Source organism: Salvelinus alpinus, chromosome 8 (assembly GCF_045679555.1).
Source record: "Salvelinus alpinus chromosome 8, SLU_Salpinus.1, whole genome shotgun sequence".
Lineage (NCBI taxonomy): Eukaryota > Metazoa > Chordata > Actinopteri > Salmoniformes > Salmonidae > Salvelinus > Salvelinus alpinus.
This window is the reverse complement of record NC_092093.1, coordinates 56,343,992-56,355,740: the sequence shown is the minus strand read 5'-3', so window position 1 is coordinate 56,355,740 and position 11,749 is coordinate 56,343,992. Positions and strand designations below refer to the sequence as shown.

At 41.9% G+C, this 11,749-nt stretch overlaps 2 protein-coding genes across 3 annotated transcripts; one reads left to right on the top strand and one right to left on the bottom strand.

The window, feature by feature from the left end:
* Positions 1-2,034: 2,034 nt before the first annotated feature.
* LOC139583313 (proteasome activator complex subunit 1-like) lies at positions 2,035-7,854 on the top strand. Of its 2 annotated transcripts, XM_071414247.1 has the most exons (12): positions 2,035-2,078; positions 2,207-2,271; positions 5,495-5,527; positions 5,630-5,692; positions 5,816-5,917; positions 6,066-6,123; positions 6,315-6,412; positions 6,557-6,625; positions 6,723-6,790; positions 6,902-6,956; positions 7,033-7,119; positions 7,541-7,854. In XM_071414247.1, exons 4-12 carry the CDS (start codon positions 5,675-5,677, stop codon positions 7,619-7,621), a joined length of 636 nt encoding a protein of 211 aa, XP_071270348.1. In that variant the 5' UTR covers positions 2,035-2,078; positions 2,207-2,271; positions 5,495-5,527; positions 5,630-5,674; the 3' UTR covers positions 7,622-7,854. The 2 variants fall into 2 exon arrangements, with proteins under 2 accessions (XP_071270348.1, XP_071270347.1); XM_071414246.1 differs by lacking the exons at positions 2,035-2,078; positions 2,207-2,271 and adding an exon at positions 4,133-4,364.
* Positions 7,753-10,950, bottom strand: LOC139583314 (fat storage-inducing transmembrane protein 1-like). The gene is made up of 2 exons (XM_071414248.1): positions 10,521-10,950; positions 7,753-8,842 (listed from the first exon to the last, which is right to left on the bottom strand). The coding sequence occupies exon 2, from the start codon at positions 8,665-8,667 to the stop codon at positions 8,137-8,139; it is 531 nt and encodes a 176-aa protein (XP_071270349.1). The 5' UTR covers positions 8,668-8,842; positions 10,521-10,950; the 3' UTR covers positions 7,753-8,136.
* Between the last annotated feature and the right edge of the window lie 799 nt (positions 10,951-11,749).

Below are 11,749 nucleotides of genomic sequence, written 5' to 3'. Positions count from 1 at the left end.
TGGGTTGTTTGATTTGATTTGACACCAAGTAATGTGGGTTGTTTGATTAGATTTTTTATTTATTTTGTTGTTCATTTTTTACATTCTCAAATCAGGTTACAGAACCAGGATGGAAACTGAAATGTAATCTTTAAATGCACATTCAAGAATAGAAGGCAGACAATGCAATAATGAGTCTTACTTCTAGGTTGGTTTAAATGTTCTAGAACCGAAAGGAAAATTATTTGACTGAGGATCAAACAAGATCTCTTGATGCTTGTTCTTTTATAATCGTAACTAATATGTCAATAATGAACTTGATTCAGACTTGTATTTGTAGTTAGAACTAATACCATTTCATGGACCACTATTAATTTGTCAGGCAACCTTTGCTACCATGTTTCTCTCCTAGACGCTCCCCTCCCCTTTATCGTCTGTCCTCCATTGAGGAAAGACCTTTGGTCAGTATATTTCGCAACTAGGCAGAAATGGAAAACAACTTAAGTTTAAATCACTCACTCAATTAATAACTAATGTCTACCGCTGTGACAGCTATTTTAGAGTCGTTCTTTTGGCTGTACTGGATGTCTGCAACACTGATATAATAATATATATTATTAGTCGCTTACAGTTATCCTATTTGGATATCCCATGGGGTCATGGCTAGTGATCAGCAATTATTGACAGCTACCCTGGAGCAGCTTGCTCAAGGGCACATTGGCAGAATTTTCACATAGGCCAGTCTGGGATTTGAACCAGCAACCTTTTGGTTACTAGCACAATGTTCTTAACCACTAGGCCAACTTCCACCCAACATACCCACAATCATGTTTTGAATATCTCCACTGACATCATTACTGCGGTTTGCACAGGTCATTACTTGAACAAGTGGATGATTCATTGACAGCTAAATATTCAGATTACGATTGTCAATTCAATAATTTGAGTAATCAGACAAAACAATCAGATTGATTTGCAGTAAGTTGTTTGGATAACTCAAATGGATCTTATCAATTATGGCTGATTTCAAACTGAGATGTTGAACCCATTTAACATGTACATTACTACATTACTTAAGTAGATAAATGAAATCAATTACATTTATCATGAAGTTGCTGAGCCCCATTAATGTGTAAGAGTGTATGCTTTTATTTCCTCTTGCTTCTAGCTAGCATTAAGTTTGCAACAGCACAGATTTGTATGAGTTTTGCTAGCGTGTAAGAGTCCGAAGACATACTGCAGATCAAACAACATGTGTCTAATATTGAAACAATGGTGTTGCTATATTTAGGTCATTTATTTAAAAAAAAGGGGGATTCTAGGCAAATAACCTTGATAACATTAACTCTCTATAGCAGGGGGAGATCGAATTCACGATTTTGCAACATTGTTGCAAAGGTCTGAGTGGCAAACAGCAAGGTTCATACAAATCTGTGCTGTTGCAAACTTAATGCTAGCTAGAAGCAAGAGGAAATAAAAGCATACACTCTTACATAAAAAAGGGGATTCTAAAGAACCTTTTGGTCTATTCAAATTTGAACTGCCATTCTGATTAAAAAAACAACTGCCATTCTGATTAAAAAACCAACTGCCATTCCCAACATGACAATGCAAGAGGACGGTGGTTGAATATATGAAGTCAGTCATATGATAAACTATAGCTAAACTAGATAGATAAAAAATTTGAGCACTGTTTGTAAGCTAGCAAGCTAACTAGCTAGACAGGTCAAAGCTAGGCTTCTTTAATTAGCCACTTTACAAGCCAGCTCTTACAAATAAACATGATTTTGTATTATGGAATATGCCAAACAGGCCCAGCCTGACAATGGCTACTAGCTAATTGTTACTTTTATTTCAATATTTCAGTGTGGAGTCAGATGAGGGGACTATGTTTCATGAAGCTATTACAAGATTGTTGTTGACTGTTGAATGCACTTGATAGGCAGTGGGCTGACAGAGGAAGTATTTATCTAAATTATTTATATATATTTGTCTTGGTGATTCAATAGGCTAGCTAATCATTACATGGCTTTTGACACATTATGTTTTGCTCAGTCTGGCAGTAACCCATCAGAGGCTGCTGCTGACAACAACTCTATGTAAGGTGTTCTTCTAAATCATAATGATTATATGTCTGCATTGCAATTTATCTTTAGTTTGGTAGATTAACTCATGCTTATTTCTGTAGATTAACTCATGTTTTTGCATCTTATTTCTTGTTCTCCAGACCCAGCGGGCAACAACCCCTACTGTACTGTTCCATAACGCCACAGAGTTGGTACCAAGATTGACGTGAGTCATCATTTAAGCAAACAGATTCTACCCTGGCCAACAGTGCATATTTCCAAACTATATTTGCATATAATGACAATAAAATGTCAAAACTATGCTGGTATTATTTGGTCCATTAATGTTTATTATATTATATTCTTGGCTAAAAAATATTACAATTTATTAGTAGTAGCCATAATTCATAAATTGCACCATACAGGGTTCAATATGGAACCAATTTTGGTTCAGTGAAGAAGAAGCCTTGGGATTTTAATCAAATAACCCTATAAAAGGGTTCTATACAGAACTTTTATGGGTTCCATATATGAAGCAAGCGACAGAACCCTTTTTGTTTATATAAGGATAACAATTTTTTCTAAGTGTATAATATGCCAATGAATTTTTTTGTTTCGTTTTTTTGTCAAGATTCAACAGTTCATCAACGTTGGTCAAAATTACTATACTGTAACATAAAATATCAATAATAGGTTTGACTTGCCCTCAAAAAGCAATATTACCTCTCAGAGAAGCAGAGTTGATCAACCCTTCATGGCTTTTTCAAGCTCTCTGAGCAGAGAGCAACTTTTAATCTGTAGAAAGGCTTGTAATTGATCTGCGTAGGGCAGCAATTAGGCTACTTGAATTAGTTTGTTTCAGGTGATGGAAATTTCAAGTGAGAAAGCCCCTATGACCAAGACTGGCCCAGCTTGCACACTGTAGTCTTTGTAATCATGGTTTCTTTGCTAATTGAGTGCCAACTTCATGTCAGGAAGCGGCGCAGGTCCTAATCCAGGCACTTGTCATCTCCCGTCTGGATTACTGCAACTCGCTGTTGGCTGGGCTCCCTGCCTGTGCCATTAAACCCCTACAACTCATCCAGAACGCCGCAGCCCGTCTGGTGTTCAACTTTCCCAAGTTCTCTCACGTCACCCCGCTCCTCCGCTCTCTCCACTGGCTTCCAGTTGAAGCTCGCATCCGCTACAAGACCATGGTGCTTGCCTACGGAGCTGTGAGGGGAACGGCACCTCCGTACCTTCAGGCTCTGATCAGGCCCTACACCCAAACAAGGGCACTGCGTTCATCCACCTCTGGCCTGCTCGCCTCCCTACCTCTGAGGAAGTACAGTTCCCGCTCAGCCCAGTCAAAACTGTTCGCTGCTCTGGCACCCCAATGGTGGAACAAACTCCCTCACGACGCCAGGTCAGCGGAGTCAATCACCACCTTCCGGAGACACCTGAAACCCCACCTCTTTAAGGAATACCTAGGATAGGATAAAGTAATCCTTCTAAACCCCCCCCCCCCCCTTAAAAGAGTTAGATGCACTATTGTAAAATGGTTGTTCCACTGGATATCATAAGGTGAATGCACCAATTTGTAAGTCGCTCTGGATAAGAGCGTCTGCTAAATGACTTAAATGTAAATGTAATGTCATGTGCACTTGCACACTGGGAGCTACAGTTTAGTATTCTGTCTTCTGAGTTATTAGGCTATCCATGGTTATTATGAATTCAAACAAAATTGGAAATCAGAAAGCATTCTGGATAAAAAATTATATATCGTTTTTTCATTGATGAGACCTACTTAGTCATATGACATCAGACAGACAACTGACCACGAGCATATCACTCAAAATGACAGAAGCAGCATTGCCATCTATAGGACACACTCAGAACTGCAGTTACGTAATCATTTCTCTGCCATTAGTCATACATAAATGCTATAAAATTCACAAAAAGTGACGTTAGATGATGAAGATTATCTCATAGAACAAAACCTGTGTTTACCCCATACCCATCAATGGGCTACACTGTGGTACGCTACGGTCCCATAATCAAACTACAAATCCCACGATGCTCTAGCTTGATCTTCTAAACAGGAAATTACGTCTCCGTGAGAAGGGTTCAGATACTTTCATTTTCACTTTTTGAGCTGACTAACGGGTGACTATTTTCAGCGTTGTGCACTATCAGACATTTAGGAAAATCCGCGCATTCTGTGAACTATTTAGTTGCTTTCTATTTTTGCATTGCAAAAGGTCATTTTTGCATATCAAGTAAATAAATACCCATCACAAGATGACTTCCATAGACATTCGCCCGGAGTCGAAGAAACAGGTAAATTTGTAATTTTTTTTTCGAATTTTGTCTAATATAATAATTTGACTATAGCCTATCAATATACTTTGTGTCAGATAACTCTTGAAGCAGCCCTGTTAATCTTCAAGGCGTTTAAATATTTAGACCAACAATAGGGCCATGTGAGTTCACATGTCATCACAGCCTAGTCTCATAGACTAGACGTAGCATAGTAAACGTAAATCTTGGGCGATCAAATTACTATTATGTGTTTGTGTGTGTGTGTGTGTGCGCGCTCGCGTACGATGTTTGGTATGGTTAGATAAGACAGGTTACTTAAGGCAAAGGGTGGGCATATAACGCAAACGTCTAGCAACCCGAAGGTTGCATGTTTGAATCTCATCAAGGACAAATTTTTCATTTTTGCAACTTCTTTTTTGCCACTTTACAACTACTTAGCATGTTAGCTAACCCTTTAACTTAACCTTAACCCCTAGCCTAGCTAACGTTAGACACCCAGTCACCTAGCTAACGTTAGCCACAATAAACTGTAATTGCTAACATATTGTAACGACCCTGGGTTTATAAGCGCTGAAATCGACTCTGCCACACGAGCATGCTTTTGCGGCACAGTCGATAGCGCGCCGGACCTCGGGCTAGAAGGTCGAGGGTTCGAGACCTGCTCCCTGCTGTTTCATTACATTGGTGTCAGAAGTGATCGGACCTTGCATCCACGACAGTGCGTGTGCTTGGCCGGTGAGCGCGTTCCTGTAAGACGTAGAGTCGCAAGCTAGCGCGAGGACGCGCTCTTTGAAAGGAGGGAGTAGTGTAACGACCCTGGGTTTATAAGCACGGAAATCGACTCTGCCGCACGAGCATGCTTTTGCGGCACAGTCGATAGCGCGCCGCGAGGGTTCGAGACCTGCTGCCTGCTGTTTCATTACAATATCATAGGAAATGGATGATGTACATCCACAAATTAATACATACCTTAGGAAACGTAACATTTTCACGCTGATTGGAGTGTCCAAATGTAAATTCACTGTGTTGCATCAGGTGAGCCACAGTCCAGGTGAAAGTAACTGTCCAAACATTATAGAGACACTGGGAGTTGGGTTTTCTGCTGTGAATTCTAAACCTTTTTTCTGTGTTTGGTTTCAATTTCCTAGGTTGATGATTTCTGCACTCAGCTCACTAAAGAGGTAGGCCCTTAGTGGTGCAGGACTACTTGAATAATAACCAAATGACCACATTTAAGATGTTAATCATAACTGTGTTCAACATTGGTAACTGGTGTATTACAGGCAGAGACCCTGGTCACATCATTCTTCCCTCAGAAGATTACAGAGATGGAGACGCTGTTGAAGGTGAGGCTGTGGAAAAACACAAGCACACCTTTCAATCTCAGTCCAAATACATCGATGCAAAGCTATTGTACATAAGTATGCAAATATATAAAAAAAAAAATGTTTATGTGAAATGGTCCCCAGACATCCTTAAGCACTGATGGCCTGGCAGCTCTGAAGGCCCCTCTGGACATCCCAATACCAGACCCGGCTAAAGAAGAGGCTAAGCAAAAGAAGAAAGAGGAGGTACAGACGTTTCACCCAATTCAGCGTTCTATCATGATTAACCCCTTGGATTACACTGGAATCACTTAAAGTAGTATCGACCATGCATACACACATGAAGGAATCATGCAAAATCCTTCGCCCACCCCTCTTCTCACTTGTTTTGCAGAAAGAGGCAAAGGAAGGGAAGAAAGACAAGGACAGCGAGAAAGAAGATGAAGACGCAGGTAGTTAAGACACAATACCACCGATTTACAACTGCAGTTAGCTGTCAAATTGCACAGATCTAGGATCAGCTCACTCTTCCACTAATCCTAACCTTAACCATTAGAGAGGACACACAAATAGAATCTTAGACCAATGCGTTTGTATAACTTCATCCTACTCTTTGAGTTTTCTCATGGTGTTTCTCCCTAAGGGCCTCCCTGTGGTCCGATCCCCTGCAACGAGAGAGTGGAAAGTCTTCTGAAGGAGATCAAGCCTCAGATCCAGATACTGAAGGAGAAACTCAACACAGTCAGTCAGCCCTTTGTCCCTCTGTTAGTCTCTGTGTGGGCCAAACTGTTATTTTACATCTCAAATTCGCTAGCACATCTTTTCCAAAATAGGTGAGAAGTGTCTAGAGAAATACATAAATACTATGATCTCTTACTCTGGCAGGTGTCAATGTGGGTGCAACTTCAGATTCCCAAAATTGAAGATGGGAACAACTTTGGGGTGGCTGTACAGGTCAGACTTTCTGATCTTAATAAAATGATGATTGTCATATCAGTCATACCTTGATAATACTGTTGGTAGGTCCTACGCTCATGATTTTGTTTCACAGGAAAAAGTGTTTGAATTGTTGACCAACACTCGCACGAAGATCGAGGAATTCCAGACACAGATCTCAAAGTAAGAGGCCGTAACCAAAAGATCACTGTTTACATTCCTATCTAATTCGTTATGTAGTTGTTGTGTTAATGTGACTAACAAACACCTTCATTATCTCTGATGTGTTGTCAGGTACTACAGTGAGAGAGGGGATGCTGTTGCCAAGGCCTCAAAACAACCTCATGTGGTTAGTATCCGTGTGTGTGCTCGCTTTCATTTGTGTGTGTGCGCGTTGACCATATTTGGTGTAACTCTACCTCCAGGGAGACTACAGGCAGTTGGTGCATGAGCTGGACCAGTACCAGTACTGTGAGCTGCGCATCGTGGTTCTGGAGATCCGCAACACCTATGTAAGCTAAGACACCTCATGTATCATACCTCTCTGTCCTTCTTTAGACGTGCTCAGCACCCCCAAGTTAAATACATTTCCCCAGTGTGAACAAGTATTTACCTCGACTTCAAGAGTTGTGAATGGAAACCAAACCCTGTTATCAAGCGAACAAATTGAGTTTATAATTACCAGTGCCTCTCCTGCTCCTCACATTGTACTTACCTACGTGTCTTACTCTGTTTGATGCCCTTGTCAAAAAAGGGTCGTTGTAGGTGGCGATGATGATGAATTTGTATGTTTGATGGGTCTATCGCAGTGTATTTTCTTGACGTAAAGCAAAATATCTGTGTGAAACAGACAAATAAAATATCTATCTTATCTAATGATGAAAGGCTTTCAGTGATGTAATTACCCTACTATTTCTGTCACCCATTCACCAGGCCTTGCTGTTTGACATCATCAACAAGAACTATGACAAGATCAAGAAGCCCAGGGGGGACTGCAAGGCCCTCATCTACTGATTCTTGTGTACATCCACTAGAGACAGCAATATAGCGACACACTCTTACTCACCCATTCACATGTTATGATACAAATCGTGTAGTGTAACATGTTAAAACGCTTGTTGGGTAACTGAATACCTTCAGACACATTGCATTTAAAAACGTTTTCATTTTCATAACAAAAAAACCTGCTGTATTACACAATCAATTTATTCCGATTTCAAATTAAAGTAGCGTTAACTGGCATAACATCAAGTGAGTATTTTTTTTATGCTTCATGGTGAGATTTGAAAGTATTTCAATATTTTGCTTATGAAAGTTTGACTTTCTCAATTCTGTGGTAATGTACATAATCTTCCTGTTATTATCCAATTCGATGTTCTTGATGTTAGGAGTTATCACATTGAATATAAAGCAAACAAAAATGTAACTATTTTAGTTTTTATAAAATATCAAGCAGAGCCCTTTTTGATGTGGAGTCATATCCATTCTTATTTTGATCTAGGGTGCAAATAATATTCTAGCCAAAGACATCAATCCTTTGGCCACATGTCATGAACACCCCTTTCACTGTACGGCTCTCTCTGAGTTGTGGTGAGAAGTCCCTCTCCAGGCCACCCAGGACAGCACCAGCTGGGCTTCAGGCGATACCAACCCTGATACAGCCCCCTCCAGCCCAAACACCCTAGAGCTCCCCCTAGAAGCTGGGAGGGGAACTGCGGGAAGTAAGCCAGCAGACAGAGCAGCAGAAACAGCCACAGACCCAGTAGGGAGACGCAGAGCAGGAAGAGCAGGCGCAGCGGGGACCCCGAGGGCCCTCCCAGGGCTAGGTAGGGCACCAACACGGCAGTCTCCTCGGCCAGGAGCAGGCAGCAGAGGCAGAGGAGGAGAGTGTCCTCCGAGACCTCCCAGCCCTGCCACAGCATGCCCGCTTTCAGGCAGGAGGCCTTGCGCTCGCCCTCATGGAGCAGGAGTAAGGACTGCCCTGGGACACTGGCTCCCTGGCCAAGGTTCAGGCCCCCAACCAGGGTAGCAGGCATGGGCTCGTAGCAGCTGCCTGCCATGTTCTCCAGCAGAGTCAGGAGACTGCGAGAGCCCCACCACAGTGCTCCCACGGTGGCTATCCGTGAGAGATGGCGAACGGAGAGAGAGAGGGATCGACGGATGGAGAAGGAGAGGACGAAGACGAAGGAGCCAGTGAAAACACAGGTTCAGCCCCAGCCCGATCGCAGGAACATCCTGAAAGAGAATATAAAGCAGAGGTATCCAGTATAAATGTAAGATGGCTAAATGGCTCAGGACCAGGGGTGGATTGGCCATCTGGCAATTCTGGCAAATGCCAGATGGCTGGACCATTTTTTTGTTGGGTGGGCTGGTCGAAATTGACACACAAAAAAAACATTATATGGAAAAAGGTTATGTGGCCCATGGGCAATTTTTTGTGTGTTTTTGTATATTTTTTTGCACATTTTCTCTGTTATACTAATCTATAATGAGCCTTTGGTTGCTCAGTGGGAAACGGCCGGCCCCCCTACCAAGTTGGTCTGACCCGGTTTTCTCAACTCACATTCAAAGGCGGAATCATCTAAAACCATGATTTGGTCATACAGTAAAGTGCAATATCCTGATGATTCCTCTAATGAAAGTGTCTGCTCTGCCTGTGTCCTCGCTGGGGCCTGCTCCTGTGATGAGCAAGTCACTCTCCTCTCCCCCCATGAGCTCAACAGAAACATTTGTTATGATCATTTAACACAGCTTTGGAAGCTTCATCCCTTTGTCCCTGACGAAGAGAGGAGGGTCTCAGATTTCTGTAGCTATACTTTTTATTTCTCAACTCTCAATATTGATCTCAATAGCAACTATTTTACAACCAAGATATTTGATTTGGCTTTGAGATATGGAGCGTCATGCACGCGAGGGCACAGGCCTGCCTATAGGTCTCATGGGTATTAGCCCACAACTGCTCGTTTTTTAAGGACATTACATTTACTGTTGGATGAATACATGGCTACTAGCAGTGGGTATTATACTCAGAGTTAGCGATCTAGTTAATGTGCTTTGAGTTTCCACTTTGTCAGGTGTTGAACCCCAAATGAATTTGCCTATGATATTAGTTAGTGCACATAAAGATGTATGTGATTCATCTCTATTGAACAAAAAGTGAATCTATAGTCTAATTGTCAACTGAAAATTCACAACGATCACTGGATTAGGTTAGTGACTGCACATCAAAATATCTTTAATCATACATTCCTGCTTGGACATGCTCGATGAAATACCTCAGTACTCTATTATACTTCTTAATGAATGACTTCATGATGAATTGGGTCAGACCAAGTCATGGGCTGGTGCCACCAACTGTAAAAGTTAAGTGACACCAGGGGGAAATGTTAGTCTGGAGCCCTGTAATAGTAATGAACACTTAGGGTAGGTGTTGATTCAGGGAAACACATATGACAAGCACTAATTTGCATTATGAACTGGGTGGTTCGAGCCCTGAATGCTGATTGGCTGACAGCCATGGTATATCAGTGTATGGCAAAACATTTATTTGTACTTGTCTAATTACATTGGTAACCAGTTTATAACAGCAATAAGACACCTTAGGGTTTGTGCTATATGGCCAATATATCGCGGTGCACACAGTGATGTGCCAGGGCCAAATTCTTGTACCAGTCTCCGCGCCTGCTTGGGACAGAACTAGGTGGTATGGTCATTGGGAGAATATTGTGTGTGAAATCAGGAAAACATAAACAACACATTCATTATCACAAACCAACAATAACAGAGCTTTGAAAGAACGGAACTTTTATCTACTCTCTCCAATATTCTATATCATGCTAATGCCCATTTCATCGACATGAATAGTGGCTTTCCTTAATACTGATGGGCGTAGTCAACAAAAAAAAGACCTCACCTGTAGAGGTAGTGGTTCCTGTTTGCAAAGATGCTGTACTTGGACACCCACAGACTCAGGGCTGGTCCAAACAGAACCACGCCTGACAACAGGAGGTGAAAATGGCGTCTGAATAGGGCACTGCCAAGTAGTCCAGCCCAAAGGTCGGTAACAACCACCAGAACAGAGTTTAGGACCATCATGGCAAGCTTCACCGGTCGGCTTTGGTCCTTAGCCATTCGTGTAGTTTCTCCCTTGTCATTTTCTATAGTTCTGTTCGAGTTGTTTTTAATCTTTGGATCCATTGCTTTTATCCAACTTTCTTAAGAGTTACATCTTTCAATTCTTATGTTATCGTTCTCTTCCTACGGGCCGAGAGTATGGTCTTGTCATCGAGTGTGTACTGTATTTGTATCTGTCCAGTGCTGTGCTGTACACTCCTACCCTGTGTTCCTTTATCTCTCTGTCAGAGATGATTTATACCCACCCCCCCCCCCCAAGTCACTACATTTTGAAAAAAGCCTGTCACCTTTTTTGGCAAAGTCCTCTCCACTAGGCCCTCCATTCACAGGCTCAGCTGTTGATGCCAAAGTATATTTCAGTCCATCCCTGTTGTCTGTGTTTGTCACTAGCAACACTTGCCTCACAGAGCGTTCTCTAAGGCCCATTCCACCACTTAACATCCCTTTACATGCTGCTCCATGTATCCTACCACTTAGCATCTGCCTGTCTTCATTCCGATATGAGCCCCTGAGGGTTTCTCACACAGATAGACGTACTAATAGCCCTGGAGGCTAGTCTCCAGACAGACAGCTCCCATCCTCTATCTGGGTTATTTGCTCACTCACTCTCGGAGGGTGCCAAGGAATCCGACTAATTTTAGAGCACTATCAGCATTCCTGCCATTACAATACCCCCCTGGAACTCTGCTGTGGCTTTATGGCAACTAATTGTCTGTTAGCTGCGGGGGGGCAACCCACTAATTTAAAGCTGTTGATTGTGTTCAAATGTTTTGCTTCCTATTGCTCAAGCAGTGAATTTTATAGAAACCCCATCTGTAAAGCCCATTACTGCAGAGGTTGGACAGGTAGTCACAATTAATGTTGAGCAATCATAACTTTTGCAGATATCTGGCAATTCCCTTCGTTGGATTTTTGATGACTGTATTTGCCAGGTTTTATGCACAATAAAAAGTTTTATTGTGAGACAATTAGCAGAGATTATATCAAGGTTGATGTTCAAAGCACACT